This window comes from Carcharhinus amblyrhynchos, chromosome 31, assembly GCF_965287045.1.
Source record: "Carcharhinus amblyrhynchos chromosome 31, sCarAmb.v2.hapA, whole genome shotgun sequence".
Lineage (NCBI taxonomy): Eukaryota > Metazoa > Chordata > Chondrichthyes > Carcharhiniformes > Carcharhinidae > Carcharhinus > Carcharhinus amblyrhynchos.
Window position 1 is genome coordinate 9,542,322 of NC_137354.1, and position 26,548 is coordinate 9,568,869.

Here is a 26,548-nt window from a genome sequence, read left to right on the forward strand (position 1 = left end):
CTCAGCAAACAATCCATCACATTGATACTCGTGGGATCTTGCTAATGCACACACTTGGCTTTGCCTCCATAACAGCTTTTGAAAAGTTCAAAGGCCTCGAGATGATCTTGTTTACTCCTAAGTGCTGATCCATGCTGCTGATTTTAATCAGTGCTGCTGGCTGGATTTTGGGATATAAAAACACTCAGCTACAACACGGGAGTGCTGGACCCAACACCCTTCCAACTCTTGACACGTCACCGGCTAAACATTCCATCTCAAAAGTACACATTGCCTGTTGAGAGACAGCAATCAGTTGGATTTGTTTGACAGAACGTGCCTGCCGGAAGGGAGCTATACTGTTACGGTAACCACCACTACTGCTGAAATAGCACCATCATCCAGTGCTATGCCATTTGTGACAATAGTTTCCCAGACTTTCTGCACAGAATTAGTGGATGACCTTGTTGTTGGAAACTCTGCTTTCACCCGCTGTTCCTGGAAAGTCCATATCGAGCAGAATGTTGACACAAGTTTGTTTTTCATTTGTTTATGGGATGTGGGCATTGTTGGCTGGGCCAGCATCTATTGCCCATCCCCGAGGGCATTTAAGAGTCAATCACGTTGCTGTGGCTCTGGAGTCACATGAAATCAATAATGCAGGAGGCCATTTGGCCCATCGAATCTGCACCGTCAACAATCCCACCCAGGTCCTATCCCCAAAACCCCATGTAATTACCCTCCTAACACTAAAGGGGCAACTTGCCATGACCAATCATCCTAACCTGCACATCTTTGGAGTGTGGGAGGAAACTGGAGCACCTGGAAGAAACCCACGCAGACTCCACATAGTGACCTGAGGCTGGAATTGATACCAGGTCCCTGGCACTGTGAGGCAGCAGTGCTAAACACTGTGCACGACAAGGTCCCACAAGAATCCCACTAATGCAACAAATATGACCAGGTAAGGTTGGCAGATTTCCTTCCCGAAAGGTCATCAGCGAACCAGATGGATTTTTATGACAATTGACAATGGTTTCACCGTCATCATTAGACTTTGAATTCAATTTTTTAAAAATTTGGAATTAAAATTTCACCATCTGCTGTGGTGGGATTCAAACCCAGGTCCCCAGAACATTACCCTGGGTCTCAGGTAATGGATTACTAGTCCAGTGACAATACCACTCTGCCAATGTCTCCCCTAAAGAGGAGTGGTGCCAACGCAATTCACACTGATGTCCTGGTAGGAATTACTTGCACTGGCCATATTTTGTTAGGGAAGAGAGAAACATAGGATAGTTCCCCATTGATGTCAGTTCCTTAAGAATCCTCCCTCCACCTGACATCAACCAGCCATTGTATTCCAAAGCGATAGCTCCTCCCCTTTCACCATCACTCATAACCTTGACCTCAAGACCCTTCCAGTAGGACCTGGGACTCGTAATGTGGCAAGGTTGACCACACCCTTACTGAACGTAGTTGAGGCAAAATTCAGGGGTAGCTTGTCAGCATACGTTAGCTTTTAAACATTGAGAGAGAGAGAGAGACAAGCAAATGGCTGTGGTGATCATGTGGGAAGAAATCAGTTGGATGAGATGGAGCAAAAGCTCAAAATTAAATTTTATGGTCAAGAGATTCTTATCAACACTAGAGGAGATTTGTGTTTAAGATTGGAAATATTTTCGAACTGAACAATTTACTTTTGCAATGGTTCTGGAAAAATCCGTACTGACAACCAAAGCTCAAAGCAAGTACCTCTTACTGTTGAGAGCAAGTCTGTAAAAGGAGATACCATTTGTGAAAACAATTTAAGGATGGTCCCTGGCTCAGACTATTGGCACCATGACACTAATACAACAAACATGTTCAAGGGTGAAGAGCTTCGACCTGGGATTGAAAAGAAAATATTCCACTCCTGAACGAGACATGATTGATGGCTCAGATCGCCAGGGGCAATTTGCTTTTTGATCCTGGGACACAGGGAAGGCAGAAACTGTCGTCATTTTTCAATGGCACAGCAAGAGGTCATCACCTTCAGGAGGAAATGGAGAAGGGAGTTTGCTTTGAAAAGTCGGGAGAACTCAGCTTCATCGAGAGAATGTTAATCCCGGGGGCAGACAAATCAATAGAACCAGAGAAACTTACAGTAAAAAGTCTCTCAAAACCAGGTTAAAGTCCTGAGGAAGGAGCAGCGCTCTGAAAGCTCGTCATTCCAAATAAACCCTATTGGACTTCAACCTGGCGTTGAGAGACTTCTTACTGTGCCCGTCCCAGTCCAACGCCGGCATCTCCACATCATAGAAACTTACAGCACAGGAAACCACTCAGCCCATCAGAGTTGTGTGCCAGCTCTTCGAAAGAGCATTTTAAGAATGTTCATTACGTACTCATACAAGATAAACTAGAAGAAACAAAGAAAATGCTGTATGTTCCACAGGAATTGGGGCTGAAGGTGAGCCTGGACTCAATTCACATTTGAAAAAAAAATGAAACAAGATTGCTCTGGAAGATTATTCAAATCTAAATCTTCAAGCCAACCATATCTGTATCCCATAAAGACCATTGGCTATTTAATTAATACCGCTAACTTAAGTGATTGTTATGTGTGTATGTCTGAGACGGCAATATTTCAATGTCATATTGAAAATACATAGACTGATACTTCACAGAAGAAGCCCATTCAGCCCATCACATCTATGCCAACACTTTGAAAGTGCTGCTTAGTTAATCCCACTTCCCCACAACCCTGCAGATTTTTCCCATTCAAGGGTTTATCCTTTGAAAGTTACTCCAGATGAACGAGCGTGCTTTTGAAAATATATTCCCAGGATCATTGCGATATTTGCTTTGCTAAGCAGGTGTCTTCCCAGTAGAAGCTTTGAAAAGTAAATCAGAGATTTCATTCTTTTCCTGGTCTCAGAGGTTAGTCCAGAATTAAATGACTTTTCAACCAATGCTGAACCTCACTCAAGTTGCGAGTGGAAAATCTTTCTTCACTTCCTGTCAGTTAGCTTAGTTCAATGGGAGGTGAAGTGTTCAGAACATTGCATCATACAACGCCTTTAGACGCACATCAATCATTCCTACAGTCTCGTAAATGTCTGAGGTACAAACTCAAATGGTTAACAGAGGTAACCAGTGATAAAAGGGTGCCGCGAGCACATAGCTAAGGTCGAGAAATGCGCTGTGATCACTCCCTGGAGTGCATACTAGACGTGAGCTTGGATGCACCATAGAGGTTTGTGTAGTTTTCAATCACCAACTCCTCACACACTTATCATGGATCACTCAGAAACGGTGTTACAGATGTAAATGTTAAAGAGCATCTGGTACAACTTTACAATGCTGGGAAAATAATGGCACATTAAATGCACTTAGCTAAATAGAGTACAAAAACCTCCAAGATTGTGGATGAGGCAGAGGTATATCATGAATTGAATGTGCCATGTCATTTTTAACCTTTTACATTTTGCTTGTTTTTCCTGACTTTTCTCTCTGTTAATACAACCTCCCTTTCACTCTGTTTATTTCTCTATTTGCTTCTCTCTCCTTAAGCGTCATCAGTTAAGGAGCTGGACTGTTGGTCTCCTCATTTCTGAAGTCTCAGACGTGCTATTGACTGTTAATAACTCACCATGTGGTCAGCACTGCTGCCTCTCAGCGCCAGGGACCCAGGTTCAATTCTGGCCTCAGATCACTGCCTGTGTGGAGTTTGCACGTTCTCCCCGTGTCTCCCTGTTTCCTCCCACAATCCAAAGATGCGTGGGTTAGTATGAATGGCCAAGGTAAACTGCCCCTTAGGGGGATTAGCAGGGTAAATACATGGGGATATGGGAATAGGGCCTGGGTGTGATTGTTGTTGGTGCAGGCACGATGGGCCGAATGTCCTCTTTCTGCACCGTAGGGATTCACATTTCCAACAATTTGAAACACGAAGGTTTGTACTAGTGGCAGAGTCAAAAAGCCAACTCATGGAGCACACTGTGTGGGGCATTATGAATTTGTTTAAAAGCATGTGACTGTACTTAAGTGAAGGATGTCAGTAAAACCAGGAAACACTTTTAAGGTATTGTTTGCATTCAACTCTCTTGAGTATGGAGGCTAAGTTGATGCTAAATGCATGTCATGTTGTACAGATCATGTTTGCAATATAAATGCAATCTGGTGGTTACATAAACTGGTGGGCTGGCTCAGAGTTGTTGCTATCTCACTTCAACGCCTGACACTAAGGGATAGCTTCACACATTCTTGTACACACTGCCCAGTTAGCTGGAAGTTTTTTTTTATTCTAACATGGGATGTGGGCATCACTAGCTAGACCAACATTTGTTTCCAGTCCCTAATTGCTCTCAAATTGAGCTGGGCCATATTCAGAGGGCACTTAAGTGTCAACCACATTGCTGTGGATCTGGAGCTGGCCAGAGGATGTCGGATTTCCTTCTCTGAACCAGCTGCATTTTCTTTTAAACGACCATCGGCAATGGTTTCATGATTTTGTTATATTGAATTCAAATTCGAACCTGAGTCCCCACAGCATTACCCTGTCCAGTGACAGTACCATTAGGCCACCGCCTTTCACCATTGTGGTCCAGGAATTTTCCAATATGTGATTGAAGCTTCCTGCCAATATTGTGAGCTATTGTAAACACCTTCGCTAACCAAGTTCCAAAGCTCACCAAGACTTCATTGAAGTTAGCAATGCTAGGTTAAGTGGGAATTTAAATGGTACACAGTTTTAATTTTTAAATGGACTTCTCTGCTTTCCATTTCCACCCACCGTCTCGGGCAATTGAAAATTTCAATCTTAGAATCCCAACAGTGCCATCCGGCCCATCGAGTCAACACCGACCCTTGGAGGCCCAAACCCCCTCCTCCCGCCCCCCCCCCCCGGCCCCATCCCCACAACCCAGCACATCCACTATGGCTAATCCACCTATCCTACACATTAGGACAGTTTACCATGGCCAATCCATCGAGACATCTTTGGACTGTGGGAGGAAACTGGAGCACCCGGAAGAAACTCACACAGACACGGGGAGAACATGCAACTCCACACAGACTGGCACCCGAGGCGGGAATCGAATCTAGCTCCATGAGGCAGCAGTGCTAACCACAGTGCCGCCCTGCTGCCCAAGCTTTGGATGTTAAAGTAGAACCACAATAAATATAAAACAAACTTAAATGAATTTAATTGTCAAGAGATCAGTTCTCACCTGAAAATAAATACTTCGTTAATGCCATTAACCAATAAATGGATCCATCAAAATCTGGTAAACCATGTGGTATAAATTTGCTGCTCAGTTTAATCCCCTGCAGGGCTGGTAAAATATTCCTGGATATTACTTGCCTAGTTAATAGGCTGTTAAGCTACTTGAGAAAGTTAAAGTGACCATTACTGATGGTTTTAAACATTCTGCAAAGATAACAGATCAATTGATAAACTCAGATAGTAGAAAATAAACAGTTTGCTAAAAGCCTACAGCCTCCCCTAAGGAGCAAATAATGCACTGTAATGCATTAGAAAATGAAACAGAAAGACTTGCATTTGCATAGCACCCTGCCTGATCTCGGGACGTCTCAAAGTGCTCGACAGCCAATGAACAACTCATCGAACTACATGTAGTCCGCGTAAGTAATGAGGGAGCCAATTTGTGTAGGAACCGTATCTCACGAACAGCCGTGTGATAGTAACCAGATTAATGGACTTGAATGATGTTGGGCTGAGTGACCAGTATTCATCCACGTCATGGTGGATGGATCCCTTTGCTCTTCGAAGTATCACCATGCCATCTTCATGAGAGCAAAGAAATCTCATCTGAAACAGCACCTCCAACAAATGTAGCACCCAAAGTACTGCACTGGAGTAGGATTCTCTGGAGTAGGATTCTCTGGAGTAGGATTCGAACCCAGAAGCCTGCTGACTTAGAGCCAAAACCAGTCCCACTAAGCCACGGCTGACACTGAAAATAGAATGTTCCTGAGGTAGTCCAGGGTTAATCCAATATGGAGAGTTGTGCATTTCTTACGGATATTACTGCCCTTGAGAGGGAGCAGAACTGAGATCGGAGATAGCACCATTTAAAGTTTTGAAGTTTATTTATATTTTTTGTATTATGAGGGGAAACCCACGCAGACACGGGGAGAATGTGCAGACTCCACACAGAGAGTGACCCAAGCTGAGAATTGAACCTGGGTCCCTGGCACTGAGAGGCAGCAGTGCTAACCACTGAGTACGTCCAACTGAAGCTAAGGAGGCAAGGGTAAGGGAGTCAGCTTTGTTTTTCTAATCAAGAGGTGGTTTTGAGGAAATCCCAGTTGAATATGAAGCTGGAACTGACTGAGTGAATTCTGGCAAGTGTTCACAAAGTTATAAAGATTCCTAATGCACTCAGAAATGACGAGAATGGTGATAACCTGGTTAATAAGTGGCAGAGATGCCAAGACCTGTCACCGACTGAATTTTGTGGCAAAGCGTTTTCTTTTCCACATTGATGATCTCCTCCAAGTTTCTGAAACCCACAACAAGAACCATCTCAAGCAAGATGGTTTGCTGATTGTTGCATGCAGTGGGTTGGATGGCTATCTAAACTACTTGTTCTTTGGACTAACACTTTTAGAACTCCTCATTAGTGTTACAGATTCATAATGTAAAAAAAACAAACATAGATGGGGAGCAAGTGCATTATGAAGCATTTGCTGCCTTGAAATGCCAGTATGGACTCCTTAGTGCCATCATTTATTAAACTGATCCAAAGAGTGTCACCAAGGATGAATTCCAAAGACTGAAGGATCATTTGGATCCCATCAGTGCGGGTTGAACCCAACTTTAGTTTGTCACCGATTTAACTGCATAATGTTGCAATGGGAGATTATAAAAAGCCTGTGAATTGTACTGAATCAACAAGCCCATTAATTTATAAAGTTGGGCACATCATAAACACCAGCCAAGGTACCAGAGAATAGAATCACAGAATCCCTACAGTGTAGAAGGGCCTATCGAGTTCGTACCAACTCTGACAGAATATTTTACCCAGGCCCGCATCCCACGCTATCCCCTTAACCCCACATATTTACCCTGCTAATCTCCTTAACCTATACATCTTGGACACAGTAATAAGTCTCGCAACACAAGGTTAAAGTCCAACAGATTTATTTGGTATCACAAGCTTTAGGAGCGCTGCCTCTTCATCAGGTGACTCGGAAGGAGCAGCACTCCATAAGCTTATGATACCAAATAAACCTGTTGGACTTTAACCTACAGTTGTGAGGCTTCTTACCACGTCCACCCCAATCCAATGCTGGCATTTCCACATCATACACATCGTGGGACATTAATTTAGCATGGCCAGTCCACCTAACCTGCATATCTTTGAACTGTGGGAGGAAACCAGAGCACCCGGAGGAAACCCACGCAGACACAGGGAGAATGTGCAAACTCCTCATGGACAGTGACCCAAGCAAGGAATCGAACGGGGGTCTCTAGTGCCATGAGGCAGCAGTGCAAACTACTGTGCCTACAATAAGGAACGGACGCCTCAGGCGATAAGGTGCAAATGAGGCTGGGCAATTTATAGATGTTAGTTAATTATAAAGTTTGTGTGGAAAATAATGGAAGAAATTTAAAATCTTCCGTCTTCGATGGGCAAAATATTATACAAATATTCAAGCAAATTTCTGGGCTTCAACTGATACCAAATAGCAGCAGTGGAAGAAACATTCAGAACAGTAAATAAAATGTGGAATAAAGGGAAATTGACTTTACCTTTGATCTCTGAGAACTGGAGTTAAAGTCTACTGAGGCTGACAAGAGGATCCCACATGAAGTGAATTTGATCTGAGTTCCAATTTATTGTAACCCAGCCTTTAAAGTTGCAAACGCACTTCAGACACTGGTGTTTGAGTAATGAGGGTGAAGATGGCTGATGTTTACTGTGTACAGTACAAAGTCTCACAACACCAGGTTGAAGTCCAACAGGTTTATTTGGAATCACGAGCTTTTGGAGCACTGCTCCTTCATCAGATCAATGGAGAGGTAGGTTCCATAAACATGGCATGTATAGACAAAGACAGAATTGCAAGATAATGGTTGGAATGCAAGTCTTTCCAGGTAATCACATCTTTACAGGTACAGACAGTGCGAGTTGGGGGCTAATCACAGATTAAAGAGGTATGAATTGTCTCAAACCAGGGCAGCTGGTAGGATTTTGCAAGTTCAGGCCAAGCCTTTGCTCAAGATAATTCACACCTCTTTAACCTGTGATTATCCCTCTCTCCACTCGCACTGTCTGTACCTGCAAAGATTTGATTACCCGAAAAGACTCGCATTCCAACCATTATCTTGCAATTGTGTCTTTGTTTATATATTTCGTGTACGTGAACCTACCTTTCCACTTACCTGATGAAGGGCCAGCGCTCCAAAAGCTCGTGATTCCAAATAAACTTGTTGGACTTTAACCTGGTGTTGAGAGACTTCTTACTGTACCCAATCCAACGCCGGCATCTCCACATCATGTTTACTGTGTAGCTAAAGCTTATAATCAGGACAGATAAGAAATAGCTTTGTTCCTGAAGTGGGAGTTCTTCCTCTCCAAGTCAATGCACTCTTTCATTTTAAAGAGCAAATCTTCATCATAACCATCCTAAGTCTAAATTTTAAGTTTATAAAGTTTATTGATTAGTGTCACAAGTAGGCTTACATTAACACTGCAACAAATTTACGAGGGAAAATCCCCTAGTCGCCACACTCTGGTGCTTGGGGTTCACTGAGGGAGAATTTAGCATGGCCAATGCACCTAACCAGCATGTCTTTCGGACCGTGGAAGGAAACTAGAGCACCTGGAGGAAACCCACACAGACACAGGGAGAATGTGCAAACTCCACACAGAGTGACCCAGGCTGGGAATCAAACCCAGGTCCCTGATGCTGTGAGGCAGCAGTGCTAACCAGACGAAGGGATAGGGTTCTGTGAACCGTAGTTTAGTTTCATGTTGAATAGCCTGCCAGAATGGAAGTGTGCGAATAGTTTGAAGGTTATGGAAGGGGCTGAAGTTTCCCTATAGATGCATTTGATTATGCTGTCTGTATAGTGTGGTGATGAAATCTTCCCCTGTGGAGAAGATCATTTACACCTTGGAACGCAATGGGAAACGGAAACGTCTTCTCTGGATTGCATCTGGTCATGACTGAACAATCAAGCTTGTTATGTTAAAGTTGCTTTCCAACAGTTTCTGTACAATTACCAATGGGATTGAGGAGAGTTTTGCCAAAATTCCAGTATCCTGGACATTTACCTGCAGTGAAGGAGTCAGAGGCATAATCAAATTAGTCAAGGCTTTTTACTAAGCGGGGGGAATGTGCTGCTTGGCACAATGGGGATAGGTCAAGTCCAAACAGTCCCATAACGTACCCTAGGTAGCAGTTGAACTAATTATACCTGCAGACAGCAAAAAAAAAATCAGATCTTTTTTCTATAAAGTTGTGAATGCAAAATAACTTATCTAACATGACCAATAGCAACTTGCATTTACATCAACTTTTTAAAAAAATTCATTCATGGGACGTGAACCAGATGGGTTATTCCAACAATCGACAATGGTTTCGTGGTCATCAGTAGTTCTTAATTCCAGATTTTTTTTATTGACTTCAGATGCTATGACCTACAGTGTAGGTGGTGGTCATTCGGCCCATCAAATTTGCACTGACTCTCCAACAGGGCATCGTACCCAGGCCCACCATTCACCCCCCCAACCCCGCCACCTCATCCCTGTAACACCACGCATTTATCCTGCTAATCGCCCCCTAGCCTACACTTCTTGGGGCATTGAAAGGCAATTTAGCGTGGCCAATTCACCTAACCTGCACATCTGTGGGAAGAAACCAGAGCACCCAGAGGAAACCCAAGCAGAATGGGGAGAAGGTGCAAACTCCATACAGACAGTCGCCTCAGGCCGGAATTGAACCTGGGTCCTTGGGGCTGTGAGGCAGCAGTGCTAACCATTGTGCCATCATGCTGGCCTGCTGGATTCCAGCCTTCTTGACCATTTTATTGAGAACTCACGCAATGATATGAAAGGTATATTGGGCCATAATTTCACAGACCATCACTGACCTTGTCTCATCCACAGATCTTCCTTACATAGTTCCCCAACTCTTCCACTAGCATCCAACACCTATTCTTCCTTTCCAAAGCAAGCTCAAGAGAGGCAATGTTGCCCCACTCACCTCTTATACACTTGCCCAGAGCCCCAAACACTCTTTCCAGTTAGGCAACAATGTAGCCGCACCTTTTCTAGTCTGATCTATACCGTCATGTTCGCTACTCACAGTGCGACGGCCTTTACACTGGGAATCCAAACTGCATGTGCACTTACATTTCTGCATTGATAAGTTCCTACCAGACATCATAGTCAGGACGAAGGCCGGACTTCTCCAGCCCCACTTGTTGACAGGATCTTTAGGTCCCAAAGTCGATCGACATTGGAAAGGTTCGTCACAACTTTCACAGACGAATTCTGACCAGAACTTCTGTAAAAAGGGGCCACAACAGATGTCAAATACACCAGCTCTGTCATTGTAATACTGCTTGATGGTGCCACAATGGGTAGAACGTAGGAAATGGCTGGTATTAGTCTGAACCGGTCTTGTATACCATAAAATGGAACTCTTGTTAAGACCAGTCCCTGCCATTTCCCAAGTTTTACTGGTTTCTCCTTCTGGGAGATTGAACCTGAAGCTTTGATCTTTGAACTTTGCTCCCTGTGGAAAATGGAGGGTACCCCTGATGGCACAGCTGAAAAAGCAAACTCACAACATGGTGACCCATAAATCCTTACGCCCCGTGGTACATCGCCCTAGTGCCCTATACATCAAATGGTTCAATAATTAATTTAAGTCCGTCTATGATGCTTCCTGTTGGATTTTCTCTTGGCAAAAGTCACAGGGTGAAACCTGGAGCCCTTCCAAAACGAAAGGCGGCATTAGCAGACTGGCAATTGCTCCAAATCCATTTTAATGATCATTTAGCTACCAGTAAGCCCTCCAATCCACAATTTGACTGACATTCAATCACGGATTAAGAACTGTGAGTATTTGTGGTCTCTTAGTCACATTATCCAGAAGTAAAATTACAGAGGAGCTTAAAAATTACAACAGCACCTCCCCCCCCATTGTGTAGACCTGAAAGGATTAGATTTTCACAAAAGAGAGGTCATTCAGCAACCAATGAATGTCATTCAGATTGCTTCTGTTGCTAAAGCGGGCATTTTACCCACTTTGTTACATTCTAGGTTTTTGGTTCTCTTATAAGACCACAAGATATAGGAGCAGAATTAGGCCATTCGGCCCATCGAGTCTGTTCTGCAATTCAATCATGGCCGATGAGTTTCCTCAACCCCTTTCTCCCACTCAAAACCTTTGATTTCCGTTATCAATCAAGAACCTATACCTGTCTTGAAGACACTCAATGACCTGGCCTCCACAGCCTTCTGTGGCAATGAATTCCATAGAATCACCACCCTCTGGCTGAAGAAATTCCTCCTCATCTCGGTTCTAAAGGGTCGTCCCTTTACTCTGAAGCCACGAGTTCGGATCTTAGCCTCTCCTTCTAATGGAAACATCTTCTCTACGATGTAAAGTCATCCAAGCCTTTCAGTATTCTACAAGTTTCAATGAGATCACCCCCTCATTCTTCTAAACTCCATCCAGCACAGACTTACCCAGCTTGATCTATTGTCCACTAGGACAATGTCTCACCTGAATACCCTATTTTTGTAGGTACAGATCTCAAAGAATTGAATGGCATCATGGAGTTTTCCTTTCCCCAACAGGACCTGGGATTCAATCCAATACAAAGCTATGGTGCAAAGGACTCCCACTGTCTTTTGGTGGAAGCTGTAGGCTTGCTACATGAAGCGAATGTGGACAGGCATCAAATTCATGGCACTGACATAAAAGGATGGCCAAAAGAACGCAATCTCACGTGAAGGTAGCGAGCGAAGGAAAGGGAACATATCCATTCTGGCACGTTGGAGAGGGTGCTTCTGAAAGGCAGTGAATTGGCCACATTGTTGACAGTGGGGATCAACCTGTGTCAGGCAAACAACAGGACTAGGAATTCGCAATGCTGGCACAGGGTGTAAAAGATGAGGACTTCCTCAATTTTCACCATCACACAGATGAAGTGACATCTCTCACCCACCAGCTGACAGTTTCATCAGGTGCCTCTGGGTGGCGCTGACCAAAAAACCGTGCTAGTCAGTCATTCAGCTGAATGGCTGGAATATTGCAGCTGCAACACTGCAGTGTTTTCTGACAATGCAGACCCTCATGGTAGATCAGCTCTGTGGAGCACAGCCCATTTTCTAAATGCGCCTTTTGCATCAGGTAAACATATGGTATTTTGAGTGAGGGGGGTGGGATCGTATCCCCTCAAAGTCCATTCACTTCATTATACTTTGCAACTCTCCTGATGCCTCAGGCTAACTATGATTGAGAAGGCAGAATCCTTACAGTGCAGAAGGAGGCCATTCAGCTCATTGAGCCTGCACTGACTCTCCAATAGAGTATCCTACCCAAACCCAACCACCATCTCTTCCCCGTAACCCCATGGATTTACCCCACTAATCCACCTAACCAACACATCTTGGGACACCAAGGGGCAATTTAGCATGGCCAATCCACCTAAAGTGCACGCCTTTGGATTGAAGGAGGAAACCAGGGCACCCGGAGGAAACCCACGCAGACATGGGGAGAACATGCAAACTCAACACAGAAAGTGAGCCGCGGCAGGAACCGAACTTGGGTCCCTGGCGCTGTGAGATTGCGGTGCTAACCACAGTGCCGCCCTTGATGGCCTCCTACTTGGCTCTTTGTCAATATGATCAAACTAACACATTGGGCTGGGGATGACAAGTGAGCCCCTCTCTATCCTTGCATCTGGCCCACCCTTCATCTCACCCTCTCCCCAGCGAGATCAGCAATACGCGATACAGGAGGACCCACGGACCCAGGGTCTAATGACCCTGGATGCACCAATGCCACGTGAACGTTGGAGTCATTCAGTTTCCCAATTAAGCTAAATTAAATTGAAATGAAAGGTTAGATTGTTAAGCTTGCCAGTTGCTAAGCTGTTTTTGTGTTTTTTTCTTAATTGCCTTCATTGCCTGAACTTAGAGAAACAGTTTGTAAGTGGTGTCATGAGGTGTTTTCTTTGCAGCCCGTGACAGCTGATGCATCAAGTTGTTAAGCCAGTACTGCCTGCCAAAAGTGGACACGAGAAACTTGGTTTGTTCTCACTGGGACAACGGAGGTTGAGGGGGCGACCTGGTAGAAGTCTACCAGGTTATGAGGAGCATGGACAGAGTGGATAGTCAGAAGGTTTTTTCCCAGGGTAGAAGAGTCAATTACTAGGGGGCACAGGTTTAAGGTGCGAGGGGCAAGGTTTGAAGGAGATGTACGAGGCAAGTTTTTTTTTACACAGAGGGTGGTGGGCACCTGGAACTCGTTGCTGGGGGAGGTAGTGGAAACAGATGTGGTAATGACTTTTAAGGGACACTTGACAAATACATGAATAGGAAGGGAATGGAGGGATTTGGTTCCCAGAAGGGAAGGGGGTTTTAGTTCAGCTGGGCAGCATGGTCAATGCAGACTTGGAGGACTGAAGGGCCTGTTCCCGTGCTGTAATTTTCTTTGTTCTTTGCCACATCAAGAATTTATAGTACAACAACGCATTTAAAAACTTATACAACCAGTTTCTGTTCGATTAGAGTACATAGAATCAACTACTGGTTTAAATAACACTGGCACGTTGCAGTCTCAGTCTGAGGTTGTGTTTTCTCTTGCTCGGAAGCAGGAACAGGGCCCCTGGAATTCCACTATTCCCTCGCTCTCGGCTAAAGAGGCATTCCATGTTTCCCAGGGAAACAGGCTGCTGAGCATTTATTAGTCGGAAAACATCTCTAATTCCAAAAGGGGGAAAACAAAACCACAGCATTTCCCAGATATCCGAGAATTCAACAAAGGATTAGGTTGATGTCCTATCACAACTTGAGTGGGGAGGGGACTTGCTCACTGCTATTCTAGTCTGGAAACAAAGGGTTAATGTATAAAATTAGCCAGGATCTACTTGCTGGTCAGAACATGGGGGCAGCATGGTGGCACAGTGGTTAACACTGCTGCCTCACAGGTTCGATTCCCGGCTTGGGTCATGTCTGTGTGGAGTTTGCACATTCTCCACGTGTCTGCGTGGGTTTCCTCCGGGTGCTCTGGGTTTCCTCCCACAGATGGAAAGATGTGCTGGTTAGGTGCATTGTCCGTGCTAAATTCTCCCTCAGTGTACCCGAACAGGAGTGTGGATTTTCACAGTAACTTCATTGCAGTTAATGTAAGAACAGACTTGAGGGGTTGAATGGCTGCTCCAGTGCCTCTGTTCCAATGCCACTTGCAGGAACGGACAGGGAAAGAAGGCAGTGTTGCAGAGTGAAATGGCTACGCAACACTTGCACTTTGACATAGTGAAACATCCCAAGATATCACATCATTGTACAATATTTGCCACTGAGGCATATCAGGGGATATATGGACAGATTACTAAACGCTTAGTCATAGAGGTAGATTTTTAAAGAGATAGAGGTTTGGAAGAGGGAATTCCAGATCTTCGGGTTGAGGCGGTTGAAGGCAGAGCAGGCAATAGCAGAGTGATGAAAATCAGGAACGCTCAAGGTTGAACGGGAGAAGTTCAGAGATCTTAGTGGGGTTGTAGAAATGGACGTGGTTACAGACTTAGGGAGGGGTGGGATTTGAAAAGAAGGATGACATTGTTAAAGCAATCAGATTATTTTAACTAGCCAGCGAGTTTAAAATTGGGGGGACACAAGTACAAAATTCACAAGCGAGCCTGTGGCAGGATTTAACGTTAAATGCCTTCTCCCTGAACGCGCACAAAAGGGAAGGTTGATAGCTCCCAACTGATGGTCGTATGATGCATGCTGGAGGATATATCCATACAACAGATGCTACACGACCACAACTAAGATCTGGATAACCCAGAGATTACTAAGTTAATTGTCCATGGTCCCCATATAGTAATGTGAACCAGGTTCTGTGAAAATGATTTCTGATTTATTGCCACATGTATTGGGATACAATGATAAGTATTGTTTCTTGAGTGCTATACAGACGAAGCATACCGTTCATAGAGAAGGAAACGAGAGAGTGCAGGATGTAGTGTTACAATCATAGCTAGGGTGTAGAGAAAGATCAATTTAGTGCGAGGTAGGCCCATTCAAAAGTCTGACAGCAGCAGGAAAGAAGTTGTTTTTGAGTTTGTTGGTATGCGATCTCTGACTTTTGCATCTTTTTCCTGACGGAAGAAGGTGGTTGTTTCCTCCTAGAATTATTGTGGATAGGAGCTATTTGGCCTATTGTGCCTCCTACTGTCACGTGCTCTGGTGTCTGCTAATCTCCTACACACACCTTCTCTTATCTTGTGCCATTTAGGTGACAATATATTAAAGGGATGCTTTACAACCAACCACACAATTTATTGAAATGGGCCTGGAGGTGAGAAGGGAACTCTATGATGTCTCAGTAGTCCCAGTGAATCAATGAAGGGTCACATTGAAGGGTTCCTTTATAGATTTCTGTGCAGCTGAAGCAATCTGTGATTTTGTAGACATTCTGTTGCTTTCCAATACCAACATTCCATACATGCCTCGAAACAAAAACTCCATTAAATTCAGAAAGCACAAATAGAGAATGAAGTAAAAAAGTTGATGAGAGGGCTGCTGAAACGAAAATTAGAAACAGTATTGCAAAATGCGTCTATGCCTTTACGAGATCCACTACACGTGTAACTTTCCATTAAGAGCGGCACGGTGGCAAGTGGTCAGCACTACTGCTTCCCAGCGCCAGGGACCTGGCTTCAATTCCAGTCTCGTGCCACTGTCTGTGTGGAGTCTGCACAGTCTCCCCGTGTCTGCGTGGGTTTCCACCGAGTGATCTGGTTTCTTCCCACAGTCCAAAGACGTGTGGGTTAGGTTGATGGGACAATTTAGCGTGACTATTAATGTCAGGGGGATCAGCAGGGTAAATATGAGAGGTTACAGGAAGAGGACCTGGGTGGGACTGTTGTTGGTGCAGACCCGATGGGCCAAATGGCCTCCTTCTGCACTGTATGATTCTATAATTAAACCTCAAACAAAGTACAATCCCATCCTTAATAGACAGGTACATCAACTTAAAAATTAAACATGTCTCTGGTGTATTTGTCTAAGAAAATACTAGTTCAGCTCAGAACACTGCTCTGAAGAACACATAACCCCAGATAAGCCATTTTCCATCAGATTTCCAGGCCACAAGTTCCCCGCATGATTCGCTGGCCAGAAAATAGGCCCTAATATTTCTCCTCTTGATCAAGTGTAATGGGTTTACTCTGCTGATCCCTCCATGGCTGTGCCCCTCTCTAATCTCCTCCAGCACTACAAACCTTGAAGGTTTCTGTGGCCCTCCAATTCTGTCCACACACAGAATCAAAGAATCCCTACAGTGTGCAAGAGGCCATTCGGCCCATCGAGTCTGCGCCAACTCTCTGGCCCAGTCCCTCCCCCACACCCACCCTACACCTGCAACTCCACACATTTACCATGGCTAACCTGTCTAACCAACATATCTTTGGACACCGGGGCAATTTAGCATGGCCACTCCACCCAATCCGCATCCACCTAACTAACATTTTGGACTGGGGGATGAAACTGGAGCACCAAGAAGAAACCCACGCAGACACGGGGAGAATGTGCAAACTCCACACGGGTAGTCACCCAAGACTGGAATGGAACCTGGGTCCCGAACACCGTGAGGCGGCAGTGCTAAGATTGTGCCACCATGCCACCTTGTATGTGCATCTTCATTGCTTTACTACTAGTGGTCATGTCTACAGTGTCTAAGACCCAAGCTCCAGAATTATTTCCCTAAAACTCTGCTTTTCTACCCCTCTCTCCCCTTTTGAGACATTCCTACTTGACCAAGCTTCTAGTCATCTGCCGTCTGTCTCCTTATATGGTTGGAGTCAGATTTTGGTTGATAATGTTCCTACGAAGTGACCTTTCACCATGTTAAATGTGCTATATTAATACAAGCTATTTCTCAATCTTTTGTTAATTGTTTCATTTCCCCATAGACAGAAATTTGCCCATTGCTTACAATTGGCTGTGTGCTACCCAGAACATTCTGGTGCCTTGTCAACAAGATTTGTTGTGTTCATAACCAAGACAGAGGTTTGATTGTTTGCCTGCGGGTTTTCCACAATGTGGCTCTTTGTCACATTTCACGCAGTCTTGGAAAGCCACAGATTCAGACAATGATGGTCCCCAAATTCTTTCCCTTGTCCAACTTTGTGAGAGAGCCAGAATTCCACTCCCCCCCCCCAACCCAGTGCAACGTTGGCAAGATTGAAGCTATCCCATTCAGTTCCTCCCTCGCTGATTCCTGCAGCCCTGCCACACACTCAGGGTGAAGCTGGTGGTCTGTAACCTGGCCATTGTGTGTAATATAGAGAGCCATCATGAAGACCATATACTGATGGCCACGAAACTATTGTCGATTGTCAGAAAAACCAATCTGGTTCACGAATGTCCTTTCGGGAGGGAAATCTGCCTTCCTTACCTGGTCTGGCTTACACGTGACTTCAGAGCCACAGCAATGTGGTTGACTCTTAAATGTCCTCTGAAAGGGCAACTTGGAATAAACAATAAGTAGGTAAAGTTTATTTATTAGTCACAAGTAAGGCTTACATTAAGACTACAATGAAGTTACTGTAAAATTCCCCTAAATGCTGGCCACCCAGCAACACCCATGACCCAGAAATGAATAAAACAAAATTATGGGTAGCACGGTGGCACAGTGGTTAGCACAGCCGCCTCACAGCACCAAGGACCTGGGTTCACTTCTGGCCTTGGGTCACTGTCTGTGTGGAGTTTGCATGTTCTCCCCGTGTCTGTGTGGGTTTCCTCTGGGTGCACCAGTTTCTTCCCACACTACAAAGATGTGCAGGTCAGGTGGATTGGCCAAGCTAAATTGCCCCTTTGTGTTCTAAGATGTGTAGATTAGGGGGTTTGGCAAGATAAAATTACAGGGTCATGGAGATAGGACATGGGACGGGCCTGAGAGTTGGTGCAGACGTGATGGGCTGAAAGGCCTCTTTCTGCACAGTAGGGAATCAGTCATTGCAAGAACTGTAAGTTGGGGAAATCTAAAAGGCAGAATTATAAATCCATAAAAGGAATAGAAATTCACACAGACTATAAAAGATCTTTTCTTTCCGCTATGAAAAGTACAATTGACCAATTGAGTGTGTGAGCACGTCTGCTTTTCCTAGGCATCTGCGATCCGGGGCACTTAGAATAAATTTCCTTCTGCCACTTTCACCCTCATCACCCACCCCCATCGTTCATTGTGTTGCCACTGGAGCCCTGTGTAGGAATAGGTATGAGACGGCACAGGAATGATGGATCAAATGGTCTACTTCCTGGTAGGATGACTCTATACAGGACACTTGGAGTCTGGACATGTCAGGGCAGCGCCCGAGTGTTTTATTGAGAGCAGTCAAGGAGTCAGTGATTGGCGGTCAGTGACTCAGCTGGTAGCAATCTCCACAAGTCAGACGTTTTATGGGTTTAAATCCCGCTCCCAGATTTGAGCACAAAAGCTGAGGCAGACACTCCAGTGGAGTAGAGGGAATGCTGCACAATTTAGAGATGCTGTCTTTCAGATGAGACACTAAACTGGGGCCTGTCTGCTGTCTCAGCCACATGCAAAAAATCCCCTGGCACTACTTGGATGAGGAGCAGAGGAGCTCTCCTATGTATCGTGGCCAATATTCATCCCTGAATGTCACTAAAACAGATTATCTCGTGATTACCATATTGCTGCTCGTGGGAGCTTGCTGTGCACAAATTGATTGCCATGTTTCTTACATTCCAACAGCGGCTAGACTTCAAACCATTTCATCGGAAGTCTATAGGGCATGAAAGGTGCTACACAAGTGCAACCCTTTCTTTTTGTAAACTATCCCCATTACTGAAGATGTTAAATAAGGTGTGATCCCCTTTTCCGAAGCAGCACATGTGGAGATATCTAGGTGAGCATGAATGGATAATGGTGAAGATCGTACAAAAAAGATACATATTGGGGAATTCTCCCTGCCTTCCATGGGAATCGTAGTGGGCGAAGGGGGAACGGACCACGCAAGGGTCCATTGACCTCGGGTGGGATTTTCCAGTCTTGGGGCAAGCATTGTTTGAAAATCCCCCCCCCACAAGATCACCCTGAACCACAGAGGTGAACTGCAACAGAATGTCTGGATTGGTCTGTCTTCTACCAAGCAATTAATTTTGCCCATCATGTTTGCAAACTTGTGTACGACTTGAGCTCAGCTTCCATACAGTTTAAAATGGAAGACGTGGATGGATGACGATTGCTGCTTATGGGATCTTGCCATGCACAGATTGTCTGTCATGTTTCCCTGCATTACAGGAGTTCATGGCATAGGGGGTAACATATCAACATGGATAGAGGATTAGTTCGCTTAAGGAAACCGAGAGTAGGAATAAATGGGTCTTTCTCAGGAAGGTGTGATGAGTCCAACGCTGGCTTCTCCACATCATGAGTGAACCACCCAAGGTCAGTGTTGTGGTTTCACTTTTACAATTTAATCAATGACTTTAATAAGAGGACCAATCTTATGGTAGCTAAATATGCAGATGAGACCAAGATAGGTAGGAAAGTTGTCAATAGGAGGTAGAGAGACTATAAAGGGATTTAGACAGGATAAGTAATTGGGAAAAAAACATTTGCCAGATCTGAAACTCCCTCCTGTTTTCACGCTCAGAGAATTCCTACAGTGCAGAAGGAGACCATTTGGCCCATTGAGTCTGTACTGACTACAATCCCACGCAGGCCCTATTTCTGTAACGTCACATACTTACCCTAGCTAGTCCCCCTGACACTAAGGTCAATTTAGCACTGTCAATCAATCTAACCCACACGTCTTTGGCGTGTGGGAGGAAACCCACGCAGACATGGGGAGAACATGTGAACTCCACACAGATAGTGACCGGAGTCCTGAATTGAACCGGGTCCCAGGCACGGTGAGGCAGCAGTGCTAATCATTGTATCACTGGATCAGTATAATGTGGACAAATGTGAACTTGTCCATTTTGACAGGAAGAATTGAAATGCAGTAGACTATCACTCCAATTACCTCCTCCTGCAGTCCGAAAGACATGCTGGTTGGGTGCATTGGCCATGCTAAATTCTCCCTCAGTGTACCTGGACAGGCACCAGAGTAGGGGATTTAACAATAACTTCATCGTAATGTTAAGGTAAGCCTACTTGTAACTAATAAATAAACCTTATATAAATGGAGAGAAATTGCAGAACTCGATGGTACAGAGGGATCTGGGCATCCTAGTCCATGATTCACCGTTAGTATACAGGTACAGCAAGAGGAAGGCTTCTGGAATGTTGGCATTTATTGCAAGGGGAACATAATATAAAAATAGGGATGATATGCTGCTGCTGTTGGTGAGGTCATATCTGGAACAGTGAATACAATTTCGGTCTCTCTATTGAAGAAAGGACAAACATGTTAGAAGTAATTCAGAGAAACTTCATTCAACTGACTCCTGGGACTGCAGACGGGTTATCTCAGGAGTAAAGGTTGGACAGGTAGGGCCTGTTTCCACTGGAGTGTAGGAGAATGTGGATGATCACACTGAAATGCAAGATCCTGAGGAGACTTGACAGGGGGATGCTGAGAGGATGCTTATGGGGGAGACTAGAAGTAGGGAACACAGTTTAAAAATAAGGGGCCTTCCATTTAAGATTAAGATGAGGAAATATTTTTCCCTCTGAGAATCCACAGACTTTGGAACTCTTCTCAGCTTTGCAAAGATCTGCATTCAAACCTTTTTCTTTTGAAAGCCCACCAGTGGACAGCAATATCGCTCCATCAGCTCTCCAGCCCAATACATTCCTACTCCAGCACATTACGGGACATCAAGAGACAACTATGCATTGACCCGAAAAACTACTGACCACCCACAATGTGGAGACTCAGGAAATAAAAGAAACTCGGTATGTGATCCCAACTTTCTGTAAAATAGAGTTTGATTTGCATTAAAACAAGGTCGGGTTATTTTCAGACTGACAGTTTAGATCGAGTCACTTGAATTTTGCTTCAAGTAAGGAGTTGATTAGAAAATCTAACCAATGTTCCGGTCTGCCTCTCTTGAGCTGAGGCAATGTTGAAAATCTTGAAGTTTGCATTGCTCGAGTGGATATTTCAAGTCCACACAACTACGAAGGACCGAAAAGAAAACTGGCCACGGTCCACTGCCCCCTGAACATTCTTCACATTGAAATCTGTGAATAATCAATTGTGGGCAGCACATTGATAGGTCAATAGATGATGCATGATACCAGAAAAGAAGATGCAGAAAACTTTTAATAAGTATGAGTAGTACAGAAATATATGGCAAATTTTTAAAATTTAATTATTCACTGCATACATCATCCAAACATTACACACGAGTTTTTTTTTGTTAAGTATCTGCTAAAGCATCACATCACATGGCAAGACATTGAGACGAGGGAGAAAATTTCCAAGAGGCATATAACTGATGCACCATAGAAAGCATTCTTTCTGATTGCATCACAGCTTGGTATGGCTCCTGCTCTGACCAAGACTGCAAGAAACTACAAAGGGTCATGAACATAGCCGAGTCCATCACGCAAACCAGCCTCCCATCCATTGACTCTATCTACACTTCCTGCTGCCTCAGAATAGCAGCATCCAGTCAAGGACCCCACGCACCCTGGACATACTCGCTTCCACATTCTTCCATCGGGAAAAAGATACTGAAGTCTGAGAATACGTACTAACCGACTCAAGAACAGTTTCTTCCCTGCTGCTATCAGACTTTTGAATGGACCTACCTTGTGTTAAGTTGATCTTTCTCTATACCCTAGCTATGACTGTAACATTACATTATGCACTCTCTCATTTCCTTCTCTCTGAAATACTCTATGAACAGCACACGCAAGAAACAATACTATTCACTGTATACCAATACATGCAACAATAATAAATCAAATCAAAATCCATCCAGTTATTTCTAAACATAAAGATGAACATTCAATAATGACAAAACATCTGGTTCTTCAACCTTCCAACTGAGCTGCACGTCAGGAAAATTTACTCATGGCCAAATCCAAAGTTCTGGAATTCACATGCTAAGCCCCTCCAACTCTCTCCTCTAATGACCCTTCACAAGTACTTATACCACTAGTGTCCATTTGTTCTGAAATCTCTTTATATTCATATCTGTAAATATTTTTACTAAGTTGTTTTAGCCAAGATCCCCCTGTGTACATGAGGACAATTTCATTATAGGATTCAGTGTAACAGCACTTTTGCTATACGCCTCTTGGAAATTTTCTCCCTTGTCTCAATGTCTTGCCACGTGATGTGATGCTTTAACGGACGCTTAAAAAAATCTTGTCTGTAATGTCTGGATGATGTACACAGCGAATAATTAAAATTTAAAAATTTGCCATATATTTCTGTACTAACAGGTGTCTCTCATACTTATTCAATATGTCATAAGTTCAGAAGATATAGGAGCTGAATTAGACCATTCGGCCCATCGAATCCACTCCGATATTTGATCATGGCTGATATGCTCCTCATCCCCATTTTCTTACCTTCTCCCCATAACCCTTCAGCCCATTACCAAATAAAAATCTGTCCAACTCCTCCTTAAATTTACTCACTGCCCCAGCATCCACCGCACTTTCAGGTAGTGAATTCCACAGATTCACAACCCTTTGGGAGTAGTAGTTTCCCCTCAAATCTGTTTTAAATTTGCTACCCCTTATCCTAGTCTCTGATTGAAAATATAACCAGTTCAGGGTAGGTTATCAGCTCAGCCTGTGAATAGTCCCTTCCTCTTCACTTGACATGTTAATACTTTGTCAGGATCAGATTGTGAACCTGACTGTTGCTTTGGTTTTGACTGGGTTTACCGGTTTTCTTTGTGAAAGGTAGTTGCTTTCTCGACTGCTCACTATGCCTTACTGGGATATTAGTGCGCCTTAAAGAGGTTTTTTTTTTAAAATCATGATCATCACCTTGGGTAACGTCAGTGCTGGAAGGAGAAAAAAAACTGGGCAGGTCAGGGGAGAGAGATTTTTTTAGCTTTCAGTTTTATTTTGGAAGCAGTCTTAGAAGCAAACTGGAAAAGAAGCCTCTTTCTCTCTCACTTTTGCTTTGAAAATTTTACCAGTTAGTTGAAAGAAAGGCTTTTTGCCAAGCTGCAGCCCATGTTTTGGCATTTTGACAAACTGCTCTGAGTTTTCAAGATCATTTGAAATCTGCATTCAACCCAGGGAACTGGATTACAGAAGCATGTGAGCTTTAGTCTGTGCAGTGACAAATCTGTCTGAAGGGTTTTGATATTGGTTTTGATTGGAGCATCTTATATATTTTCATTAAAAGGTCATACATTATGATGATTATTTTGTTTCTTGTTTGTAATTGATAAAGCTCTTACTATACATGTTAACTATATTCTTAAACAAACTTTGTTTGATAAAAGCTAGTGGGTCTTTTGAATCACACCTGGAGAGAAACGTCTCATGCTTACCCCAACCAAATTCAAGATGCAAAATGTTGCAAAGTTGAGTAGAGTAATTGTAGATTGGTGTTTGTAAAATTGTAAAGTGCTCGGGAAAAAGCAGTGCTTGGTCCCTTAAAAGGTTTTGTGTGCTTAGAAAGTTAAAAAAAACGCAAGTACATATAGAGAACTCAGACTGAAACATTAGTATTGAAAGGCTAAGCAGCTGTTTTACCAAGACAACAAGCAGTCTTTTGAATTTAGCCAATCAAATATGAATCGGGCACTCAGATACTAGCAACCTACTAAAATTTAAATTGGATGGTTTTGACAACCTAGGACCAATCATATTGTGGGGGGATATAGGTATGTCATCACAGGTATAAAAGGGGGTAGTGGGACAAAGAATAGAGCAACTGCCATCTCCCAGAGTAACTGCTTGGTGCACCTCTCAGCTCTAGAGAGAGAACAAACTGCTGGCTGTCCGGCCACATTTGTGTCTTAAAAGAGAGCCTCATCTCAATAGCGAAGCTATCAAAGACAGAAGTTCCAGACAGAAGAATCAATAGAGAAAGCCCAGTATATTCTGAAAGACACAAAACCTGACTGTAATTTAGAGAGTGACTAAATTCTGTTTTTTGTTAATGAGTGGGAATTGAACTTCTCTGAAAGGCACTCCATTAGAATCGTGATTTATTATTAGTTTAGTTAATTTGTTCACTGTTAGTTAGATAAATAAATTATTACATGTTTGATTTTAGAGTGTGTGTCTCAGGTAGTTATTCTGATTTAACCACAAAGAGTTGCTGAAGAGCCAATTGTACCTCTTCACACTTTTACAGATTATGAAACGAGGCACTCCTCTTTGAGGTGATTGAGTATTAAGTTCTCTCAGGGGGATTCACCTCTGCTTCATAACAAAAACTTAAGATTCAGGTGGGCTTCATAAAACACTTTAGAGTTTCTAACTTGAACCATAACATTTACATCATCTGCAACCGAGACGGAGAATCACCTGATCCCAGATCTCTGCCAATGCATTCTGGAACATGGGCCAGACTGACTCGAATAACTCGCTATCTCCCATGTATCCTTCTCCCTATCATACCAGGAGACGCCTGACCTGTTGAGGTCAAGGACTCAACTTTTTGAAGACTGTATAGCAGATGTAATAACAGCGGGACAGTAAGGAGCAGCAATGCCTTGGTCATCCATTTGGATGGCAGCAATAGAAATACTGCTCGATCTCCCACTCTTTACAAAAATAATCCATCCGTATCATCCTTTGAAATTTTTCCACACTACCTGTACCCTTCCACTTCAGCTGCGAGCATCACTTTGGCCACCGAGGTAGGAGGTTTTGTGTTCAACACCCAACGGTGCTTTGAGCATATAATCTAGACCAACTTCCCAATGCAGGACTGAGGGGTGCCGCCCTGCATCTTTCAAATGGGATGTTAAACTGAGATGCCATCCACCCTCTCACATAAAGATCCTTTGGTATTATTTCAACTGTCCTGACTCATTTTCCCTCCTCAATTAATTAATGAGGTGACTTTTCATCTCATCGCTGCATTTAGAAGATTGTGTGCACACATTAGCCATCACGTTTTAGACATCGAGACTGACTACACTTCAAAAGTGCTTGACTGGCTGGAAAGCACACAAGAACATAAGAAATAGGAGCAGGAGTAGGCCATCTAGCCCTTCGAGCCTGCCCCGCTATTCAATAAGATCATGGCTGATCTGAAGTGAATCAGTTCCACTTTCCCACTTTCTCCCCATAACCCTTAATTCCCTTGTCTGTCAAAAATCTATCTACCCGTGACTTAAATATATTCAATGAGGTAGCCTCCACCACTTCAATGGGCAGAGAATTCCAGAGATTCACCACCCTTTGAGCGAAGAAGTTCCTCCTCAACTCCGTTCTAAACTGCCCCCTCTTATTTTGAGGCTGTGCCCTCTAGTCCTGCTATCCTTTCTAAGCAGGAAGAATCTCTCTACCTCTACCCTATCTAGCCCCTAGCACGTTGGGACATCCCGAAGTTGCTAAGCGTGCTACACAAATGCAAGTTTTTTTTATTTGCTTCCACTGTATGCTGTGGCTGCAATGACTTGCTTATCCATTATTTTTTCCTCAAAGCTACTCTCCTGCGGTTCAAGCCTCTCCACTGCGTAAAATCTAAGCAAGTAGGGGAAGGAGCTTCCAAGAGCCCAACCGGCGTCAGGGCCCCGTGAGAGAGGGTGGTGGCCAATGAAGCTGCCAACGGTTTTTGTGCTCTCTAAGGTGAATGAAGAGCTATGTGAGGAGATGCACAGTACCTGCTTGTGGGGGTAAACATTGATGTGGCACTTGATGCATTCTTGGCCCATGTTGGCCCAGGAGTTGCCACTCATCCATTTCCTTTTACACTTGGGGCACTTGTATTCACCGAAGCAGCGTTTCTTCCCCTGGTAAGGAGTCAGACCTTCTCCTTTAGGCCGAGCCTGGCAAGTAAACAAGATATAAAAGTATATGTTAAAAAGGCAATGTCTGCCAGGTAAGAACTCTAAACCCAGATACTTATAATGCATCTTTCCACCAATTTCCATTTAAAATCACCAGGTAGAGCTTTATATATTTTTTTTAAAAACAGCATGCAGATCATTAAAGATTGATGCCACAGAGAAAGTATTTTTTTTTAAGTTTATTTATTATTGTCACAAGAAGGGTTATATTAACACTGCAATGAAGTTACTGTGAAAATCCCCTAGTCGCACATGCCAGCACCTGTTTGGGTACACTGACAAGAATTTAGCACGGCCAATGCTCCTAACCCGCATTTTACGACTGCGGGTGGAAACCTGAGACCTGGAGAAAACCCACGCAAACATGGGGAGAACGTGCAAACTCCACACAA

The 26,548-nt window shown here is 43.8% G+C and overlaps 1 protein-coding gene across 1 annotated transcript in view; it reads right to left on the minus strand.

Moving 5' to 3' along the window:
* Positions 1-26,548, minus strand: part of zcchc24 (zinc finger, CCHC domain containing 24) — a 210,192-nt gene that overhangs the window by 33,725 nt on the left and 149,919 nt on the right. The window contains exon 3 of the mRNA XM_080215675.1: positions 25,971-26,135. Within this exon, the coding sequence (XP_080071801.1) occupies positions 25,971-26,135 (165 nt within the window). The remainder of the gene's footprint in view (positions 1-25,970; positions 26,136-26,548) is intronic.